The 23,582-nt window shown below is 40.3% G+C and overlaps 1 protein-coding gene and 1 long non-coding RNA gene across 6 annotated transcripts in view; one reads left to right on the top strand and one right to left on the bottom strand.

Annotated features, from left to right (window-relative positions):
• PRKD3 (protein kinase D3) overlaps positions 1–18,555 on the bottom strand; it is a 45,431-nt gene extending 26,876 nt beyond the window's left edge. For 3 of the 5 annotated variants that reach the window (XR_005564629.1, XM_039384249.1, XM_039384252.1), the window contains exons 1-5: positions 18,469–18,555; positions 14,978–15,989; positions 3,703–3,841; positions 1,941–2,072; positions 1,067–1,224 (exon numbers count right to left, since the gene is read on the bottom strand). Coding sequence is in view for 4 of the 5 variants with exons in the window: in XM_039384249.1 (XP_039240183.1) it covers positions 1,067–1,224; positions 1,941–2,072; positions 3,703–3,841; positions 14,978–15,268 (720 nt within the window). In the remaining variant the exon portion in view is untranslated. Of the gene's footprint in view, positions 1–1,066; positions 1,225–1,940; positions 2,073–3,702; positions 3,842–14,977; positions 16,009–18,004; positions 18,044–18,468 lie in introns of those variants that run through there. The other 2 variants (XM_039384250.1, XM_039384251.1) reach the window with 2 other exon arrangements.
• A 229-nt stretch (positions 18,556–18,784) lies between these two features.
• LOC120323786 lies at positions 18,785–21,847 on the top strand. The gene is made up of 2 exons (XR_005564631.1): positions 18,785–20,941; positions 21,424–21,847. It is a non-coding gene; the product is annotated as an uncharacterized LOC120323786 (long non-coding RNA).
• Positions 21,848–23,582: the final 1,735 nt, after the last annotated feature.

The following is a 23,582-nucleotide window of genomic DNA, read 5'->3' as shown; positions in this document are numbered from 1 at the left end:
AGATGGAAAAGCCTTATAGAGAACAGGAAAGTAGGTAGGAACCTTTATTTCCACAGAAGATAAAATGGTAAATATTTGTTCATTACTTTTTTTTATTTCTTAAGCAACCTGTCAAGGTTCACAGACAGCACATACAGACCCCCATACAGAGGATAAACTGGAAGACACTAGAGGTAGGCAAACCAAATTCCAATCACTACCTCAAGCTATCAGTTTTTAAAACCAAAGTATGGCATGCCTTTTAGGCAAGAGTATTTAGAAAATTTAAAAATTATTTTGAAAATTAATCCCCTAAAAAAAATCTTTGAAATTAAGTTAAAAGAAAAACTTTAGCAGTTAAAACAGAAAAGGTGTTGAGTATAACAAAAAAGAGGTATCGAAGAGGTACTAAACATGCACATAGAAACAAAAGTTAAATTCTGTGATAAATGGTTACAATTCTATATTCACTGAATAAATCTTACCAGTATTTACAAACATCAGAATATTTTTTCATGACTAGGCTTTTATAGCCTCTAGCTAAAATAAATATGTTCTTGAACTAGGCTATACACTTTGTATTTTAAACTATGCTTAAACTAAGAATGGTTACACTGTAAAGTAATGGATAAGTAGAAAAGACTAAGGCACAATCAAACAAATGGATCTAATCACTGCCTGTCCTGTCTTATGATCCCAATATAGTTGCAGTATAATTGATAACCTCTCAGTAATCATCATAACCATTATAAAAAGGAACTCCTATGGATGCCTGTTTTTACTGTAAGCCCTTGATCCCCTACACCCTCCTTGATAGGGCTTGGGGTTTTTTAGATTAACTCTGTGAAAAGCTTAACAGCATATCAGGAACACTCTCTCCTCCCCAGCATAAAAGCCTACAATTTGTATCCCTTTAGCCAAGTAACTATTTTATCCTGATACCATAATTACAGAATGAATCTGTATTACAAAGAACACAAGATGTTTTATCATTCTGAAACCAAAGTTCTCAGAGTTCACATAACCATGAGTGAAAGGCTAATAACAATTTAATAGCAGAAATTGATTCCCCTTTCACACTACATACTTCTTCAGAGGCAGAGGATGTATGTTCAGCTTGTGCTGGTCTTGGAACTGAAAGCCCTGCTCCTGGTAAAGACACGTTAGACAGACGCCTCTTTCTCACTCCACTGCAGTTGTTTGGAATCTTGAAGGCACATCGTTTATGGTAGTTTAAACCACAACCTGGAAGAGTAGTTTTTTAATTCAAAAAAACTCCCAACATTCAAAGTAACAAAAACTGTACTAATGTTTTAAAGTGTACTAATGTTTTGACCAAGCACTTTTAAAAAGACGATCCAAAAATTGTAAAGGCAGAAATAGAGCGTTGTGTTAAATTCTCTTATTTTAGTGCTCTTGATGCAATTCACAGAAACAGCTTTTTCTGCAGTACTTCTTATAGTACTGGTCTCCAGTAAGCCCAGCTCGAGAAACAAGGAAGCAGCTGATCTCCCACCACCAGGAGGCTTTCACCACTCTCTCACTTTGGAGCACAGAGCCAGAGAGAAGCCAGTGAGAAGGCAGCTTCAGTACCTGACAGCAGGCTGCCGAGTGCTCGGCAGCCAGCTGGATGAAAGCCACAAGGAAAAGGATTCCCCTTTGGGAGTCTCTCCAGAGAGACTCTCCAGAGTGTGTGCTCCTTGTGCAAAGAACACATGGTCATAAGCTAGCTATTTGTTTCAAACCGGGAAACAAGAACACTTCTTAAGTCATTCGCCCAAGGTCATGCACAGTTTGTGTTAACGCCAAGATCAGAACTTGGGCTTTCTGATGCACAAACCCTTCCAACAATGAAATAATACATTTATCACTCGCTAATATACCAAACACGATACAATTTCTTCTTCCTCATCTTCTACAGATATACACACACACAAATACACTAAATATCATAGACTTACCTTCACATTTTAATCCTTGTCGTACCAAACCCCAAAGCATCTCTCCGCAGTAGTCACAAAAAGTTGGAGCCTTGTAGGAATGCACATAAAGTGCATGAGGACGAATCTGGAAATCTTCAACTGTAGCCAAAGCTTTTAAAAAATTGCAGTAAGTTATGGTTCTTACCACTGGGTCAACAAGGATTTATGGAAAGAACATGCTGTGTAAAAAAATGGTTAATTCAAAGAACACTAACGAGTTGTTTAGACATCAGCATTTTACTGTATACCATTTAAATACACATTTAGAAGACTAAATGGTTTTCAGTAAACTTTTTTATTGAGGAAAAAGATCCATTGGACTCTGTAGGCTAATGGCCACAACTAATCAACAGTATGAATCAGTGCTGAAAACCTCACTAAGTTGAAGGCAAGTACAAGAAGCTTTGCTAAAAATAACAGCAAACATTTAGAAGAGCAACTTAATTTTCAAGTTGTAATCTACAACTGTTTTGTAATCTGCAAAATTTTCAAAGAAAAGACAGTTCTACAGGTTAGATTTTTATCTTCTAAAGGATTTTTTCAGTAAAAGTTTATTAGATTGAATTCTTGGTGTATCAAAACAGAACTGTGGATAGAGTTTCCAGGGAACACTGCAAACTTCATTAATAATGTTCTTTTTCTTAAACAAGCATAGATATATTTAAATTAAAAGGTATTTAACACCTTGCTCTGATGGTTATTCATTCTTTGATCAAATAAGTACTAACACTTCCTATTCAGATTCTTTTTTTAAAAATCCTACTGAAAGAGATTTACATGTCTACAAAATGCCTCAGTTCAGGTCTGTCTGTCTATAAGGAAACTGTCAGAGATTGTCAAAAGACACACAGCAAATTTTCCAAACATGCCATTTATGAGAAGCAATGAAAAGCTCAAACCAAGATGATCAATTACTGAACACCCCAGACACACCTACAACAGTAGGCCTTGAAATGCAGCCAAGGAACTCAGCCTTACGGCTCTGGAATTCATATTTTATTGATCAAATTTACACGTCTAATCCCATGAGAGTCAAGAGGTCTCTCTTCCTAAAATGTGACCTCAGTTTGGCACTTCATCCTCAAAGTCTTAAAAAACTGCTTGTTACTAAGTCCAGCTTTTATTTGTAGTTTAACTACAGCTGGCTCTTTTGACTGAATTTGACAGAATATTGATTAAACACATACAATGAGAAACAGTTAGGGCTGGGGGTTTTTTTGTCCCAATTATTGAAGAGTACTACAGGTTAATAACTACCATTCTAAGGATTTTATCATTTAAAGAAACTGTTTTTAAGTACTACAATAAGTCTTAAGAGTCTGTTCTTACAGGTATGAAAGCCTTACAGCAGTATAAGCCATCAATAGCAAACACTATAGAACAAAAAGATAGAGCTAAGCAAAAGAAAACAAATGACAGGGTTGGAAGAACAAATTCTGGATCCAACCTGCATTTTACCTTAAGTAATTATAATATTATATTGATATAATTTCATATTTGCATAATTCAGATTTATTTATAATAGTAAACCAGAAGAAGAATAAATAGGACAACAAAAAAATAACAAAACTGAGTACGGAAGCACCAGTATCACTCAGATTTTCTTGGAAACCTCTACCCCAAAGTATATAAGACTTAAGTCAAAGAGCTTAAGGCAGGCACGAAAATAGTGCTCTATGAAGTCCTATTTTCTATTAATCTACTGAATAAAGCATTGTTCCACTGTTACAACAATACCTACCAGAGAGTACAACCTCAACAAGATCTCCCTCATGTATCTCTTCTGCTGATGTAATTCGTTGCAAAATATTATCTGAGTTCAGGTCATGACGGAACAGGAGAATTTTGTCATACATGCCGAAGAAACCACACTCTGGGAACTGCAACAGAAAACAAACTCTGAATTAATACATGTTTTTTGATAATCCTATCCATCGATGTTTTTAATAACATCTACAGAACTCAAGTGTTTTAAAGTGTTTCATGGAAACAAAATTGGTCTGCTTATTTTTGAGGAAACAAAGGATCTTCTGAACTAAAATGTTGCATAACAAGTTAAAAAACAAACAATGACAAGACAAAAACCAAAACAAAAAAACCACCAGAACAAAACATACTAAAACTCATCAACTTCTTCCCTGTTGCCCCCCCCCCCCCCAACAGTCACACTTTTTTTTACAGCTGAAAAGAAAAAAAGGTAAGCTTTTCATTTCTTTGGGTTTTTAGTCTCTCAAACCTGCATAATCAGTCTGGCAAGTGAAAGCCAATGGAGGTCTCTAACTTGGATACCACGACCTGTAATCCTTATTTCACAGATATTCTGATCAGGCAGGTATTCAGCTCAGGACATAAATCCCCACAAGGACAGAAGATAATATTGCAAATCCATACAGGAAATAGATACACTAAGTAACATGCCATTTTTACATGACACTTCACTGAAAAAAATACCTTTCTTGGTTTGTATTTTCCCTACTCCTCAAAATATTGTCAAGTGTGAGCAAAACTTCCTAAAATGAAGACTTCTTAAAATGAAAAGCTTAAAAGTAAATATTTCTCAGAGAGAAAGAGCAGGAACAGACCCTGGAGATGAATGAGTACCACTCAATTAGCTACTCTGGCCTTTTTGTTTAAACCAGAATTCAAACTTGAGGTAGGAACACACACACACAGAAGAAAACAGGAAGAATGCAGGAAAGAAATATGGAAAAGCCCAGAAGAAATTTTCAATTAATGAGGTAACAGACTACAGTTTTACTGAGTTAATTTAGATCTTACACAGTCAATAAATAACAGGACCTAAACCCCATGAAGCTTGGGGTATATTAACTGTACACTAAAGTAATCAAAGACTTGTTCTACCAAATCAGAGACATAATGAAGGTATCCATCATGCCCATTGTTTTCACACTCTCTTTCCATTCAGAGAGAAAATAATGTCCTCTCTACAGCAGTAATTTTATCTGAAATATCAAGTTGTTCTTCTCTGTTTTGGTGTGCACACACTAAACAATTACATTACACATAATACTGAAGAATTTCTGGAAATTCTGCTCTGGAAAGCATACTACCTACCTTGGACAGTCACAAAGAGAGGCAGAATTTGTGCCACTGAATGCACATAAAACCAAAAGACAGAGCTGGCAAATTTAAACTGACACCAATAGATATTTAATCCACAGCACCAAGAAACTCATTTACTGGGCTGATGCCAAAGCAGCAGGCTCCTTCATCTGCCTTTGGAACTCTTCTTTTTCCAATTGTCCAAAGATCATTTGTATTAGGAAAGCAAATATATAAGCTTGATAATTAGCTGTGTTGCCCAAATATGTCTCAGTATCTCTGCAAGCGTGCACAGGACTTGGCTTCATATTCAGAGCATGCACAGATGCAGCATGCTAATAATTCTTTCAAGAAAACTAACAGTTCTTTATAAGTGAAACACTGCATAAACCTACTTTAGGCTCTAACTCAAAATTCCACCGTGCCTTGATGGACAAGAAAACAAGTTATATTTACATCATTAAAATAAGTGCTGTGAGGTTTTGTTCCTTGATACTATATGCACTGTTAAGCTAGGTATCATATCTTAATGTTAGTATCAACAAGAGGAAGGTACCACCTCAATGACCATCAATTGTATCCGCAAGATAACTCCTATCAATTGCATCATGCTGCTGAAAACTAACTTACAACAAAAGGGAGATAAAAATCAACATGACTATGGTATGTATCTGCCTGCAGATAAACACAACTTCTTTTATTAATGCCAATATTACTTTCAGCTGCCAGGAGGGATAACTCACAATCCAGGGAACCAGGGTGAACTCTCTGTATTAAGTTCACAGAACCACCCATAAACCACAGATTTTAAGGAACCTCTAAGATACTTCACAGGTTTAAGTCTCCTTCTCTTGATAAAGACGTGATTGTTTCTCTTTTTCTTTTTTTCACTCTTTGAGACCATAAACACACTATGCAGCTGCCAGAATATCCCTGCACATATTCCCCCAACCCTAGTAACCAGAGGTCACATAATAAGTGCTGCCCAAGCAGCACTTATTTTAAATGCTATGACCATATTTATTCTGCATATGCACCATTTACCCCTTTTCATGTACAAATCTTGGATTTATTAAAATGTTTTAAACACACTACATTAACTTTCATTACTAAAAAGCATTAGCTGACACAATAAACTAGTTAGAGATGAATACCCAAGTCTTCTTTGTGACAGCAAGTGTAATCATTAATGAGACACTACATTCCTTAGAAAGCAGCATCAACATTAACTCCAGAGTTTGTAAATAACATTATAATGCCTATAATTAAGATTTGGTTTTCAAATAAATTCCAGACAAATGCAAAATTAAATTCTAGAGAGTAAAAGTATTGTAAAAAAAGCAAAATCATCTATTACAGACTGTTAGAACTGTTGGCATCAACACCCTCATTTGGTTCTCGATTAATTAAATTGACCTTTTAAGCTGTGTATCATGAATGCTTCTCATATTGTTGTGACAATTTACTGCCCTATTCTTTCAAAACAAATATACATACACATGGATGAAATGACTGTGAAAGATTGTCTGGTTTTGTAACTGTAACATTTAACCCCCTAAAAGATAATACTTTTACTTACAAGCTTGAGTTTGGTTAGTAGCTCCTAGACTGAGCTGCAGGATCACAAGTCCGGATCTAACAAGACTTAAGAATAATCTCCACTAGCATTGAGTACAAGAAGTTTTTCACTAAACATAGCTCCATATACAGGTTCTATTATATGTGACAAGACTTCACCTATTCATTGGTACTTATGAGTTGCAGTTGCTACGAGATCTTCCTGAATCCACAACAGGAAAAGGCGGTAGCTGAGGAACCTTGCAACAGCTCCTTTACCTATTCTGCTTGTTCAGTGTTTGTCTGCATGCACACAAAGCAGCACAGAGCAACAAAGCAGGTGGGGCAGCCCCTACAGCACCCTGCCCAGGGCCTCCCAAACCCATCACAGGAGCAATCAGCCCACCAAAGGCCCATCTCCACAAGCCAGGGGTGCACAGAGAAACAAGGGCAGGTGGGAAACCAAATTAAGGACTCTACGGAAAGGATACCCTGTCCAGTCCCTCCCAGGGCTCCCACGGGACATTGTCAGACCCAGTTTCCACAAAAATGATCAAGACAAGTCAACACTAAAACACCTTTTGGGCTGAGAGGGGTTGCTGTCCAGTGGTACGGCACTGATTATAAAATGCTGGGGAATTAGGATTGTACAATACTTATTATGGAATGTTTGTGGAAGGAACTAAAGGCAAGGAATAAATGTGGAAAAAATAAAGGTATAAAAAGATTAAAAAAGGCTGGTCACCTGTAAACAGGGGTTGGGTCGAACAATTGCCTGTCTGATCATGTCCTGTGCATGATCAGCACCACCTGTCCTACCTTTCATTAAATTCAACTTCTAAATATTTTCCTGGACGATCTTCTCTCATTCTGAGCACATGTGTGTGTATGGGGGGGTCTGACTACCAGCAACTAGAGCTGGAGGAACCTGTGATGTGACTGGAGAGGTTAGAGTAAGCAAAATCAAGAGCTTGAATATACAGGTGCCAGCAACTGGAAAGACCAAGATCCAGCAGCTGATACTTGGCAAACAGTTTATGAGCCCAGCTGCTGGAGACATCCACTTTTTCTTTGTTCATGGTTTTCTTCTTGGGGGCGTGGGTATGTGTCTGCATGGCTTTTTCCCCACTAACAGACCTTCATCCTGAACCACCAGAGAAGGGTACAGCATGAGACCACTGGTGCTGTTTGTGTTCATGTGAGAGCTCACAGATAGACACACTGTTGATCTGTTTTGATCTGTGTGTACACACACATATGCTGTAAACCTGTATCCAAGTGCTGCTGCCTACCGGGAATATGTGGTCAATCTTACTGGCCATGATTGGACATGGAGCACAGAGCTGCAGCAGCCTCACCTCTGCCAGGAGGATGTCAGATTCAATTATCCCTAACAAAACTTTTCAAGATTGATGAATAAATCCTGCTCTTTCCTTACCACCTTGCCCTCATGTCCTTCTGTTATAAAAGAACAGACCCTACCAGGAAGATGCCTGTTTGACTGTTCCTTCCCACACCCCCCAGCCCGGATCACTCCCCTCTGCCCCCACTGCAGCCCTGTGCACCCATGCAGTGGAAACGCTGGCTGACTGCCCTCTGCATGGCCGGCGCTGATGAGCTGCAGGTGGCCTGTCAGAGCCCAAGTCTCAGGCACTTGGCCGGGCTTCCGTGGGGGGAGCAATCAGCTCCAAGCAAGCAGCTTGGCTCCTTACAGGCATGCAGCGTCCTGCTCTCTCTTCCACTCCCCAGTACATTCGGGAATACAGCATTCCTTGCTAGCACCTTGGCCAGAAGGCTATGTGCAGACTGCTGGCCAAGAATAACCTCATCGATTAACAAGTTTTTCATTTCAAGTAGTATCTTTTAACAGAAATTTTACGCAAAGCTTAAACTATGTTCAATAGCTGAACTATGTTCAAGTTGTACACTACCAAATTTTTCTCTCTTGTACTGCAGCAAAGTACAGCTTTTATAGCCTTCCTTATGCTCAATTACATAGGAAGAACACTGTCCAGTTCCTTTGAAGTGTTAAGAGCTCATAATGTAAACTTGAAAACAAAACTCAAAGCAGGATTTTTTTAAGCCTGTTTTATCTTACAGGATTATACAGCTATTACTTTCCTGCATAAAAGCCCAAAGTATCTGCACAGTGACTCAGAGCATATAAATTGCTAATCCCAGTATTACTGTGTTTCCTAAAAGCAAAAAGATGACTGTTTCCAGTGTTAACAGTTCCAAAAGAGCATCTAGCTACAGGAAATCACTTGTGGGAAGTCTACGTATGCAACAGACTGTTCCAAAATTAATCTCTGGTATATCGATATCATCACCTTACATCAAGAATATATGCAAACCTTAGTACTTGGGTTGTACTAGCACAAGGAACACTACTAGTACATGATTGCAGTTACACTGAGGAAAAACAGTTGGTGTTATCTAGAATGCTTATACTGTAAGTACTACAGTATGACCAGCTTTAATTGATAGTACATTACATTGTCCTTTGTATCCAGAAGAACTCAACATACAGTGGTCAGTATCGCTGAGCAAAACATAACTGAGGCTTCTTTCTATCTTGGCAGTAACTGAAAAAATCCCTCTATTTCAGGTTCCAGGACTTGCTTTACAAAGTTCTGGACTACTCGCCAAAAATTCACACTAGGGAAAAGCGTAGGAGGATATTGTTTCAAGGTCCAATATCTCATGACCCATCATAACTCAAAACAAATGCTTCAAACCACTGAAAGTTAATGCCAAAGTCTAATGGTGCAAAACACCATTGGAAAGTCTCTTCGTTCATTGAAATTGCTCCATTCTATTATCCTGCATCCCTACCCAGTTATTCACTCCCACTCTTTAGAATCATGTGCCAAATCACGTTATCACACAGACAATTAGCTTCAAACATGTTGCAGATCTTTCCCTCATCAGATGCATCAGTACAGGCATACTTGGGCTACTGCTTGGCTAGGTTTTCCAGCATACAAACCTATCACCATACTGGAAATGCTGATCTGCCCCACATATAACACCACTGCACCCCCAGTAACTGCCCAGCTCCCACCTTCTCACAAGCATGCCTCAACTCTCTCTTACTCTGCTGCATTATTTAGCTCATATGAAGAAAGCAGATGACAAGAAGGCAGAGCAGTAGGGGAAAAAAATTTCAGCACAGCTGACGGACAGAGAACATGATTTACGTTAATTTTAGAGCCATTCAAAAATAAATACCATGAATTATTACAAGTTTAACCTGGAGAAAAAAAACAGGATGATGGTTGCAGTACCATTACCTATTTATTACACTCAATTAAGTTTTTACTGCAAAAGTTGTAAAGATCCATTTGTAATATGGATGGATTGTAACATGATCCTTGTATTATGATACTTTTACTTCTCAATCTTTTATTAGTAAAACATCAGTTAACACTTGAGAAATCATATTAAGCTTTAAGTCAACACCTCTGCCACAATTTGGTTAGACAGCCATTACCATAACAGTGTCCAAACCTTTGGAAGACTACACATATTATTCTACATGTTTTGGTGTTTTCACATGACAATTTACAGTATTTTAAAGTAAATACTTCTTTTTCCCTTCAGCAGCCCTCACTGAAAAGCCAGCCCAAACTACTTTAACTCAGCCCCATTAAAACTTGAGTTCTTAGTTAAATCAGTGATACAAATATACAGTAAAATGTCTCTTGGTTAGAAGATTCTACAGATACATTTGTATGTTCGTGTCAGGCTTTTTTTTCTCCTTGATTATCAAAGCAAAATGTTTGAACGCATCTCCTCATCTCTCTCCTCCTCATGCCCTAGCCTGCTTCATTTTCAAAGAAAACTGGCTAGTTTTCCAAACAATCCAAGGACTTCAGTCATACTCCAATTATTGAAAATTAAACCCCACATAGTCTAATTAAAAAAACAGGTAGGACTATCAAAAAGTGCATACATACTAATAGGATCACATTCAACTTAGATTATTCAAATTATTAACCAGGGAATACAGCAATACCAGAACTTCAACATTTATAAGAACAATGCAAGTACAAAACTACAGAAATAGTAGAAAGACTCACAAGCAGGTGTAATATACAAAATTTAACTCCTTATAAACACAGCTATACTTCCAGTGACTGTGTTCACAACACCTTACCCAGTACAGAGTCCTGAAGAAACAAATAGAAGTGTATACATATTAAGTACCTACCTAAGAAGCTATTGACAGAGATTCAAGACAAAACAGCATAATGAGGTGGGAAACAATCAGACAATTAACATTAGTAAGAAAACGTAAATACTGTTTTGACATCTGAAAGACTCTGCCTATAGAGACCACAGAAAAAAAATAGCCAAAAAATATGATGAAGGAACAAAGAAGCACAAAGAAAGCCAATAATCAAGCAGAAATGAGATTATACGCAATTGTTAATTGGCTGTTGAGAGACAGACAATTATAGACACAGTTTAAAGAGAATGATCATGACAGGATGAAGAAAATACATAACATAACAAAAGTATTACTGCTACCAAAAGCAGTATCAGCAAATAAAAAAGAGTTACAGGAATCAAGATGAAAGCAACAGGTGCTAGATAAGGTTTTCAAGACTATACACAAGCAAGACAAATATGAGACTACTTTGAAAAAAGAAATGAAAAAAATCAAAGCACTACATACGGAAGACTTCAACAACAGCAGAATTATAAACACTGCTGGCAAAGAAGGTTTAAGAGAAAACCAGAAACAGGCAGATCATGGAAGGGAAAATTACTTTCAGAGGTTAACTAAGACACAAAATAATACTAGCCTGAATCAAAATCGATATGAAAAAGATAAATAGACAGGAAACAAGTGCAGTAAACATGAATGAAACACTAGAAGTACATAAGGACAGAGGAAAAAAGAGGTAGAAAGTGAGAAAATAAGTTTGATTGGCTTTTTTTATTTTATTTAAGACATATGAGAGCACAATATGATGAAAATAGAGAAGAAAAATCCAATAAGTAAGACAAAAAAATCCCTTAGACTTTGCTAAGTGCCGACTGCTTGGATGGGTTCAGTGAAGTAGAAAAACTAGTTTGGAAGAGTAAGAAACAGAGTGCCTGGGTAAATAATGTATCGGTATTCAAGTCAAAAAGAGGGCAACAGTTAAAGAATCGGGAGAATTTCAGGCAAACACTCTAAAGCAGGAGAGCAACTGGTCTATTTCAGAGCAAAATGTAGCAAAACCATCAGAGGAAACATATGTAAAGAAGGAGAATACTGAGCATGACTGAAAGTGAAAATGATGAGGGAGGGGTCTGTAGCCCAAAAAAGCAGATAAGAGAAGTTACAGAAACACAGAAATTGAATATTCTTAAGTTTAAGGAAGAAGTTATGATAAATCTTGCAGGTCCTGATACTAAAAAAGTAATAGTACAGAACTATCAAACGTTTTTCACTTATGGCTATCAGTTTAACTAGAACAAAATAAATAAGCTAGAATAAAGCATTTATAGCATGCTGTCCTACATAATTCTCCGTTTGCCAGCAGTGAAGCATCACCACATTGCAAGTTTCTAGTTTTAAGTTAGTAATACCTTTGTTCTTCTTCATGTGCTCTCACACGAGGAATAAAAAAAACAATATTCCAACACAAAACAGGATTAAGAACTTGACTCTGTAACATCTGATCATCGTGCAGGGACACACACTGTCCACCTGCAAATTTTGCTACACATTTTCTGCTCCTAAACAGACCCCCTCTGTTCCAGCAGCCATAACTGTTCATGCTTAGGTTCCTCTTCAGATTGCCCCCGAGAACTGCATGTCCGATACTTTAATATACAGCAATCTAAATAAGGAATGAACAAAGAAGATGGAGACCATAAGCAAGAACTTTTTGAAGTATCCCTATAAAGTCTTAATTTGGCTTTTCTGAGGACTTCTATTAAGCATTTCAATACATAATAACCCTAACATAATGCCCCTCAAATTCAAATTTAAACTTGAAAATTTCAAGTTTAAAGAAAAACATTTAAAAAGTAAAAATATCTCCTGATGTTTAGAAGATTTGTAACAGAGCTAAGAGGCACACCAAATGTTTGCATTACTCATCTCGCTCTCCTTGCAGGCATATGCCTCTTTAGTTTCAGTTCTGTTGATGCTGCTTCTAATCACACTTCTGTAAAACCCAAACAAGCTACACAGACGACCTGTGTCTTAAGCAGAAAGCACAGGTAACCATCAACAATATAGCAAGTCTGGCAATATATAAAGCGCTATGAAAATGCTTTAGGTAAACACAGTATTTTTCCTAACTAAACCGCTCTCCAACACTGCTTTTGCAGGACTGCCTTCCTCCCAGTGGATTATTTCCCCTGAAAGAAATAAAGGTAATGCATGAAGTTATTTTTCTGAAAATGTCTGAGGATGCTATAATTAGTTTTACAAATGTTAAAATCCAGCCTTCTCGGAGATCCTCTAGTCCTAATCAACATTTTTGATACCGTAATTGTAGTCTCAAATACAAGTAGGTAGGTAGTTCAATATCCCAAGTAAATGAAGGACTCCTTAAAGTTTTATTTTGTTCCAGATATGTAGAGAAACACAAGTCTGAAATGTGATTTTAAAGTAAGGAAACGTCCATTTAACTCTAGTAAAGATAAAACTTAAATAAGAAGAAAAATCGTAAATTATTATTCCAAATAAAAGAAGTATTTCTCCTTATTCATTAAAGAATGCAACAGTAAGTAGATACTGCTAAGTACAGAACTATCAAAAGAACAAACTATACAGTACCCTGAAGTGACATCAAGACAAGACAGCTGAAGCAGGCTGTGGAATACCACAGGAAAGGGAAGCTTTTACACTGTTGAGCCTCAACAGCATACCCAGTAGATTCAAAGCTTTCAACTAGAAAAAAAAGGCAACCATACACATGACTACACAGAATAGCACAGTTTTATGTATATACTAATCCAGAATATTTAATCTTGCAACAGTCTTGCAACAGTCAACAGATCTAAGAGAAAAAAGTCAAGGCAGGACCTTTTGCTGTCAAACAGAGGGTAGAGGCAGTGGCTGCAAAACTACTTATGAAAGATGAATCCACCACACGTGAGGTTGTTTCCTGATCAGTTTGCTGCCTGCAAACATGTTTTAACTGAGCAGTCATTTATTCATAGCATCGGCTACAGGAGAGCAAAAACTGCAGCAAAGCCAGACAAAAGAGGAAAACTGATCATGAAATCCTCATCAGTTTTGCAGTAGATTAGGCTCAGCATGTAAGAAGTTTCTTGAGCTATAACAAGAACTTGAGCTAAACGTTTAGCTGAGCCTGCCAAGAGAACAGAAAGGAAAAAGAAAAGTAAGTGTATTTGTTTTCATCTTTCTTTAAGACAGAAGACAGGAAATATGTAGATACAAAGAAAAAGAGCTCATATAGAAAGAAAAAGCGGCCCCTAAAATGGCTGCAAAAAGGTGTAGCTAACACACAGGGTACACGAAAAAAAAGAATTTGACCCAAATAACTCATCTCTTCAGAAAGGAACTAACATGCTGAACTATATTTTGGTAGTCATTCCGAAATTGGCTTGCTTGACAACTAGTTTGTAAAAATATGGAAGATGCAGTAAGTTATGAGATGGGGAAAAAAGATACATAAGCATATGGAAATAACATAAAATATATGAGTTTACATTCTTTCAAGCTATTAAGTAAAAAAAACATATAAAACTAACCAACCATAAATACCAATCACAATAATGAAAGACATAGAGAAAACAATTCCCTACAAAATAATTCACTTTCAACTCCCTCACTCTCACTCACCCATGGCCTTGCAGGGAAAGAGCAATTATTTTTTTATTTATGAAATATTGTTAACTGCTTTTAAGGTTGCTTAGTAGGATCTAACCTAGCAAACCTAAATAAAGATAAAACTTGGATGCAAAACCAGCAAGATCAGTGTTATTTCCTCCTGCAAGTCTGCAAGTGTGCAGTGCACGTCTATAGCCACAACTGGTCCTTTCATTAGGGCTGGCTATACAGTTCCAAGAATACTCCTTAACAACAGTAAGCACAAAATATAAAACCCTGAGGTATCAGTGACAATTGCTGAAAGGAAAGAACATAGTCTCCATATTGTGAAAAGTAATTCTTGCAGAAAATTTACTACTACATCTTCTTTTACTAGATTTCACAAGTGAGAAAGTAACAGGAGGGTCTACTCCTTTTAAATTAAAAGCTTCTACCTGGAGAGTTAGCAAAATTTGTGCAAAACTGCAAATACCTAACATGGATCTTTATCATTGTACCAAATCTCTTGGCATCATTCAGTCACACGTTGTTATTACTAAGCAGTCTGTTAGCAAACAAGGGATGCCATGAACAGAATGTGGTTAAACCCTACCTTCTGGTAAACTATTGAGCACACGAGGTCTTTAACAGCAGAGAGGGACAGGTCCTGAGCTTCAATGGTGACAGTCTCTCGAGTGAGACCAATCTGCAGAAGGAAGGAGATCCCGTGCACAGAGCCTCGGGAGTTGGTGAGGCTCTGGGTACTGAAACTGCCATTGGAGAGTCGACTGGAGAGCCCCGACTGGGGACTTGAAGACAAAGTTGGGGTCTGTGGTGCAGCAACATGACACGTAGATGGGGAAAACTTCTGTAAGGATGGGGGAGAAGAGTCGTTTGCTGACATCTGACTTGCTTTACTCTGTCAAGATCTCTGTAGTAGTCAAATTCTAAGAAAAATACGTTATCAGTTCTTAGTTTGAAATGCAAACAAGGATAATGTAAGTTTCCCTTTCTTAGTTCAGTAAAATGACCAGTAAAACTTAAATTTCCCTTTCATTCGTGCAAGCCAAAGAGCAAAATAATTACAGCTGCAAGTTACTTTAAATTAAAGGTTGTCTTTCTGCAGTTACAATCATTGAAAGCAGATTGCCTGTCCTTTAGCACCACATCCAGACAACAGAGGCTTACATAAAGGCCTCACAGAAACGCATCAGCTCTGCTGTTTTATACTTGTTCTTCATTTTTCTTAAAAAACAAAAGCTGGAGAAACAGATGGAAATAGATGCTGGTAATTCATTAAAAATATCCTCATTCACCTAATTGCACAGATATCTCAAATGCAGATGCATCTTCATGAAGATAGGCTTTTAGAATGAAAAAAAAGGTGTATCCTTGAGTAACAACAGAAGTCCATGTATGATGAATCAATTCCTCCTTCAGAAAGGCTTCTCTGAATTCACAGGACACAGTTAACCTGCAGATCAGTGAAGATATCTGATTTCATTTTTATAAAATATTTTAGCTCATGAAATTGAGGAGCAGAATGTCTGAAGACTGAATCACATTAAATGTAATCTCTAGCTTCACCCAGATAATCTCCAGCATTTTGAAACGTTGTACTCTGCCTGCAGGGGAAAAGATAAAGCTGTCATTTCACATGAAATGCATAGTCGCATAGCAGTGTCATAACCGCTGTACTTTGAAGCAGCAGAATCACCAACTTCTTTTACTCAAATGTGTTATTTTAGTAATGTTTTGTACTTATAGTTCTACTCAACTACTTTCCCACTCTGTGATACTCAAGACAAATCAGATGTAACACTGCCCAGTATGTTACCACAACTTCTAATTAATGGTAATTTGGCAGAGCAAAGTACTTAGCACTTAAGAGGAAAAAAATTAAAAAGGTGGGGAGAGGGGGCAGTAGACCACAGCTCTGCTCTGTAGGTCTATATTGAGAAGCTGGTGGGTAGAGAAGGAAATTTATTAAATGCATTGAAATGTCAAAAAACCCCCCATAAAGTCAAAACTCAAACTCTACATAGCATGTACTCAGGATTTTAATACTGTGATTCCAGACAACTGAAGAACGTCTTGCATAAACTCCAACTACAGGAAGATATGCAGAGCATACAATTGAGCATTGGTTCCTCTGGAAAAAAATCAAATTAATTTACATTCACATGTCTGATGAAAAAAGCAAGTTGGCTACAACTTTTTAAAATAAATAATTTCATGAGCATGGGCTCAAGATACTTGTTACAAAATGCTATTTTACCCAATTCGATATTTCAGGCATTTCATGAGCAACTGAAATATTTTAAAAGAATAATTTTTAGATTCCCCATGCAACTTCTGCCACAGGAAAAGGTTTTCTTTCCTTCCCTTATGTACAAAAAAAAAAATCTCTGAAAGAACATAATTCTTGAAATGAAATTTCAGAAGAGAAACGCCACAGTTTATTGCACATAGTATAAGCTGCCCTTACCAGAAATAAGGCTGAGAATTGGTAAAAGAGTCAATTTAATAGACTGTGCACTCCTGGTATATTTACCAGTGTAATAACTCAAAGCCCCACTGCCATTGCATTCTGAAAGGTAAGTAAGGAAAGAGAGGTACACGAATTGCATTACTGGAAGGAAGAGAAGCTCTTGGCAGTGTGATAAAAATTCCTAACAAGTGCTCCATGAGAGAACAATTTGATAACTTCCAGATTTTCAGCACAGGTACCTAGAAACTGTTGTCTTCAAATATGCAACAGTTGCTGGACATGTAGCAACAACATATGAAAAGATAATTTCTGCCTTAAAGAACACACTGAATGTGATACAGGTGAAGGTCAAAAACAGGAAGAGTAAGAACAGCAACGTTTAAGAACCCTTCTCAAGAAAGCAGCTTCATAGTGCCTTCAGCTTTGCTTGAAGATGACTGTTGTTTTCTACATACTGCTTTTCCTTCCCGTACCTCTCAGAGACACCAGAGCAAGCAAATACAAAGCCTTAGGTGTGGATCAGAATTACAGTAATGCCTAACCAACATAACAGAGAACACAAAAGCCTTATGATGAGAAAGAATTAATGAGCCTACTAAGCAAATTTAATTTACATAGTGAAAACACACTGCAAAAGCTGCCTAATTAGAACATCAATTATATTTACCAAAAGCATGATACATTTGCATTGACAAAGCCTTTTCATAGCACCTGTATTTGCATATAAGCCTTTAAAGAAGGCTATTTTTGCTACTTGGCGGGAAAGAATGGACCTTTCTAAGAAAGGAAAGTCATACAAACTGCTCATTTTGTAGTGAGGATAGAGTTCTTCCGAACATCAAATAAATTAAGTGCATGTCGAAATTTACGTGCAGTCTACAACTCCGTATTTTATTTATGTAAAGGAAACCCCACACCTAGAGAGCAGAGAGGTACAAAGGCTAGGAAGGGAGCCTCTCTGTCCCCTTCCCCTGCTCCCAGCTCGCAGCTTCCCCTCGCCCAGAAGCGCTAACCCTCCCGTTCCTTGCTGGGCTGCTCCCAAGCCGAGCAGCTCCCGGGCAGCTTCTCAAATTCCTGGTACTTAACCCGCTGCGAGGTGAGGCGCAGCCGTCGCACCCCATTCCCAGCGACTCCCCCGGCTGTCCTTACCCCCGCGGGTGCCGGTTCCCGCCGGGAGGGACAGCGGTTCCCCCCGCACGGCCCGGGCGGGACCGGCGGGACGCGTCGCGCCTGCCGCGGGTCACGCAGCCCCGGCCGGGCCGGCGCTGGCACCCGCCCGTCCCGTCCGCCCGTCCAAGGTTTAAATCCCCGCTGCGCGACCCGCCTCCGCCGGCACCATCTCCGGAGATGATGTGGCCTCGGCCCGTCGCCCCCACCCCGGGATACCCAGGGCGAAGCTGTTGCCGCGACGGCGCTTCCCCCGCGGGGGGAGCGGTGGGGGCTCCCCCGGGACACGGCCCCTGCCGGAGCCGCCGCTCCCGCCGCCGCGGCAGGAACTTTCCGAGTCCGCCCCCGCCCTTCCCCGGCGCGGCGGCGGCAGCCCCGACCCCCGCACCCCGCTCTCCCGCGCCGGCCGCCGACGGCGAAGGCGCCCGCGGCCCCGCCGCGCTCACCTGCGGCCCCGCTGTCCCGGGCCGGAGCGGCCGCTCGCGCATCTCCAGCCCCGCGGCTCCCCGCACACTCCAGCGCCGCCCGGGACGGGACGGGGCTGCGCCGCGGGGGCTGCCGGGAGCTGTAGTCCCGCGACCGCGTTCAGGCACCGTCCACCCGGCCCCGACGAACCACGAGTCCCGGCATGCCCTGCGCGGGCTGGGGGGCTCAGCGCGCGCGGCGGCGCAGGCGCAGGGCTCCCCGAAAGAGTTTCCGTTAGTTATCCTCGCCCGTGGCGGGCGCTGCCCAGAACCGCTACAGCGGGATGGGATGGAATGGGATGGGACGGCGCGCGGTGGAACGGCACGGCGCCGGCAGCGGGGCCCTCCGCTCCGTGTTGCAGCCACCGCCCCGCTGCCGCCCTCGCCTCCCCAACCCCCGCCGCCTCCAGCCCTGCCAAAGGCTGGGGCGACGCCAGCTCGCGCCCTCCGGGGCTGTGCCAGCGCCGGCCGCGCGCCCGGGCAGCCCCCGCGCCCTCCCCGCGGCGCCTCGCGGCGCGCCCCGCGCCCTCCCCGCGGCCGCCGCAGCCCGTGTGTCCGGCCACCCACGCCCCCCCCGGTTCACCTCGCCGGGCTGGGGGCGGCGCAGCCCCGCGGGGGTGTCCCCAGGGCCGCGGGCAGGCCCTCCATCGCTGCACAGGAAATACTTGACCTAGTGTGTCACAGCATCGCGCTGGTCTTTTCCGTGGCCGCGCTGACCTGGGAGCTGGGAAGGGCTTTCAGCGTCCCCGCCGCCTCCCGGTAGCCCCTACGGACGTGCGTGTGGCTCAGCAAGATCTCAGTTCTCCAGGCCCTTTCGGACGTAACTGTCACCGTCTGCTAGTACGTTTCAGTCCCCCCTTCTAATACTCTGATACACCCAAATCCTGTCTTCCTGCTCTGCGTTAATGATGCCACTCTTGCATCAGCACCAAATCTCTGCACGCAAGATACTTAGCAAACACAACGAGCAAAAGTACCAAATAAAACTGGTCACAAGGCAAAACTGCATCTGTAACCTCCCTCCAGTCCAAAAGCTCCCTGTGAAGAGACAACCCGTAATCTTCCTTCTTGAATTTGGATTCAATTTCTGTGTACAAATCTTAAAATGATATCCACTACCATAGGAAGTTGCTGAAGTTTAAATTATATACCAGACCAAAAACACTTGGAAAAGGCAAACTGTCAACAGAAATTCAAAGGCTTCCAATGCTCAGCTCGGCGAGAAACAGATGGAGAAGCAGATTAGTGCCTTGTCATTTATAGCGCTGTTTGTTACATAGGTTACATGCGTTCTCATTTCCTTCATCTTACACTCCTGAGGCCTGGCCTAAAACCCGCTGAAACTGAAGGGAGTCTTTCCGCTTTACTTCACCCTGTTTTGCATCAGATCTTTACACAGTGCAGCTGATACGGAGCGTAACCAGGTCTGCACTCTGATTGGAGCCAGTTCATTAGATAAATAATTAGCATGCAGCTTCTTGTCAAAATCTGGAAGTACTTTAAACTGAAACTGTAGCAGTTAATGGTTGATTCTGCTTTTTACTGGTTTTGAATGCCAAAAACCACCCTGGGACTTCTTAATGAAGGCTATTCCATGAATAGAGGATGTTCTTGCCAAAGCTCTGCACCAGATAACTGAGCAATCTTCGTTTCCTTTTTCCTCTGAAGTGGGACTCCCACACGCCACCACTGTAAACATAGAGCTTGCCTCCATAAACATGATTTTTGATGTTTAGCACAACACATACTCTAGTGTACTTAAAGTGCAGCAAGCTTCTCACATTCTGAGTAACAGCCCTAAAAATAGCTGTTTATGGACAATACCAGATGGATATTAGGAATTAGCACAGTCACTGGGCAACGATTATACTTCTTTGTAAAGAAGCTCAGCTTTCTACCATCCAATAGGGTTGGTGCCATTTAATTTGCTGCCCTAAGCCATAATATCTGCTTTTTCATAAATCAGAAGATGGATTAGTTAAAATCAATTTATTACAGAACACAAGAAAATATCAGCCAAAATAAACCAAACTTCTGTAAGTATTTGTCCAATGTTACTTTCTACAAATATTCTTGAAGCATCCAAAACCTGTTCTGTTTGTAAAGATCTCTGTGTGAAACACATCCGAAAGCAGCTCTGCATTCAGCATCTGTGTATAGAGCAGCACACACATCTGTCCATATGCACAGCCCACTTTGTGTGACTGTGTAGCAGCACCATGACATCATCAGCCTTGTCTGCAGTAATTGACAGGGCGAGCATTCTGTTTTGTTATTTTTATGACTACCATAATTAGTGATTTCCTGTGGATTTCATCAATGTTTCTTTTTTTTCTGAGTCCACATCATTCCCTCAGATGGTTAGCTTGTTTTCACAGCTCAGCTTTCCCTGCTGAAGCCAGCTGCCCTTTAGAAATCACTCTCTCTCGCGTCTACAAGATAGCAGGAAACAAGGGTAACTTTTACTGTATTTATTTGCTTTTATAAACAAAAACTGTTTTTCATTCTGTATGGACCACAAGGTCTACATAGACAAACTGCATTTGGAACAACTGTTTTATAACTCTAAAAATGCATTATGTTTTTCCAGTTAGAAAATAATACCACTAGCATTTGGATAATTGGTATCTGAAAATGGATACATAATATATTCATTTCTATTCACCTATCTGATGTTTTATTTTCATGTCATCTAACTGGGTTAAAAAAAAAAAACGTCTTGGAAGACCTGAGTGGTGCATTTGTCTGTGAAATTCCATAAGCACATGCTGCCATTATTTTTACACTGCTTTTGACACTGATGCTGCATAGCAAATGCACCCATTCAGGATTTGCAAGATCTGCAATAAATGCTTGCAAAAAGAGAAAAGAGGAAGTAGTATCTCTGTGGACAAAATATAAAAATGCTTTTCTTTTTCTTTTTTTTTTTTTTTTCAGGTCATTGTCTCATTTCTTCCCCTTCCCCCAAAAGAGTTAGGAGTTCAGGTTTGGTTTGGATAAAATCCTGAAATGTGGATATGCCTCTGAATTACCTCATCGTCTTGGTTTGAGCCCTTAGTTGAACTTTGTCCCAAAATCCAACTCCAACTAACCAGTGAAAAGTTTAGTATAGACTTAAAAAAGCATGGAATCAAAATTTACCTTGGTATAAACATATATTTTGAAAACAAAATACATACTTATATTATAAATTATATGTAATTGGCTTTTTGGAATTCTTACCCCCACCAGTTTAAGGAATGATCTCACAGATCCTTGCATCTGCCAGATGAGTAGCTTCATTCATATCATATATATATAATTCTACCGTACCAACTGTGAAATAAAGTTATTTGCCTAAATAAATGTTTACATTTAACCCGCACATTTCACTTATTAAAACTTCATCTGTGAAAACATCAGCCCGTAGAAACAGAATCTCTTAAACCTGAGTCACCAAGTGCAGTGCTTCCACAGCCTGATAAAGTCTGTTCCAAACCCTATAGAGATCAGTGGTGCAGGAGTTAACCAGGATGAACAGCAGCTCAAACCCACAGGTTGCACGTGAGCACTGGGCACCTGCAGGCCCCTGTGCTTCTCTGTGAACATCAGCCCCACCACCCTTTCCCTCTGGGCTGTAAGAGCTGCCTATGGATTTCTGAGCCTGCAGTAGCTCAGGCTGCCAAACACTGGAAATCTCAGCCTGTATATTCTAACTGCTGGATTACCACTGTTGGCAAATCAGCCATAGCTCAGGCACAAAATCACAGGATCGTAGAATGGCTTGGGTTGGAAAGGACCTTAAAGATCGACTAGTTCCAACCTCTCTGCCATGGGCAGGGACACCTCCCACTAGACCAGGCTGCTCAGAGCTCCATCCAACCTGGCCTCAAAATTACCTTGTATTAGGTGGATTCAAGACAAACAACCAACCAAACCACCTAAACAAACCACACTCACTCTGCTCGCCCTGCCATGGGTCTGCCAGTTGAAAAAGCTGAGCATCACAACCGCATTTGCAATGGTGGAAGGTGCAAGAGTTCCTCTTCTGGAGAAAACTGGTGAGCATTAAATCCGCGGCATTTGGCAGCACATTTCTCTAGAGTTAATAGCCAAGGTAATGACGGAGCACATGGCCTCAGCTTCCAAGAGGTGGTTTGGCCTCTGATATGTTGGAGAGTCAGCAGAAGGAAAAGCTTTTGACAGCACTGCCTCTACCGTCTGTCTGTCGGGACTTCAGTAGATGGCACTGTCACACCAACTGGGGCACAGGAAGAGACAGTGTACACATTATTCTGTCACAGATTGTGTATGCTTTTCTTCAAATAAACTCTCTTCTTTTTTTTCCCCCTCTAGATGACATCTGATTACCTTTATTTGATTTTCTGGGGTAATAAACCAACTATTTTAAGTGTATAAAATAGAACGGATGACCACTTAGAAATCTGTTGACACCTTTTCAATAAGGTGGTATGGAATAGGACTAAACAACATTTTTCCCTTATAAATCCCTGGAAAAAACCAAAATGTCCATCAACTTTGATTTTTTTAAACTTTGTGTATTATTTTTTAAAATAGTTACATAATTCTATTTTCAGCTGTGAATCGTTCCGATTTCTGTTACATTTCAATGGATTTTTTTTCCCTCAGTCTTCTTTATACCATTAGGCAAAGAACTTTCTGGGGTAGTTATGGGGAGGAGGGAGGCAACATCTCCACCCCAAATTTTAAAAGTAACACCTTTAAAAAAATCCCATTCAATCTCTCTATGCATCTGGCCCAGCACTTACACTTCTATATGTGTTTCCCATGTAGGTGATATTAACACTACCTAAATCTGACTTTACACTTGCCAAGTTTGTAATCCATCAAAGAACTGTAGCCCTTGGTGCAACCACAATCCCTTCAGGAAAAACAGTGTTAGCTAAGTCCTGACTCAAGCTTATATTCTTGTCAGAATTCTCCTATTACTATTGTATTTTTTTTTTTTTCTGCTAATGAGAACTCTGGCAAATCAGCCAAAAGTTTTGCCCAGCATCTGGATTGTACGGTCAACCACAGGAAGTCTCATGGAGGGGCAACAGATTTTTGTTCTTCATGTAGTCCTGTTGGGATCA

The sequence above is a fragment of the Pipra filicauda genome, unplaced genomic scaffold (assembly GCF_003945595.2).
Source record: "Pipra filicauda isolate LSUMZ 115617 unplaced genomic scaffold, ASM394559v2 scaffold342_size772408_pilon, whole genome shotgun sequence".
Classification (NCBI taxonomy): Eukaryota; Metazoa; Chordata; class Aves; order Passeriformes; family Pipridae; genus Pipra; species Pipra filicauda.
This window is presented reverse-complemented; position numbering and strand designations above follow the sequence as displayed.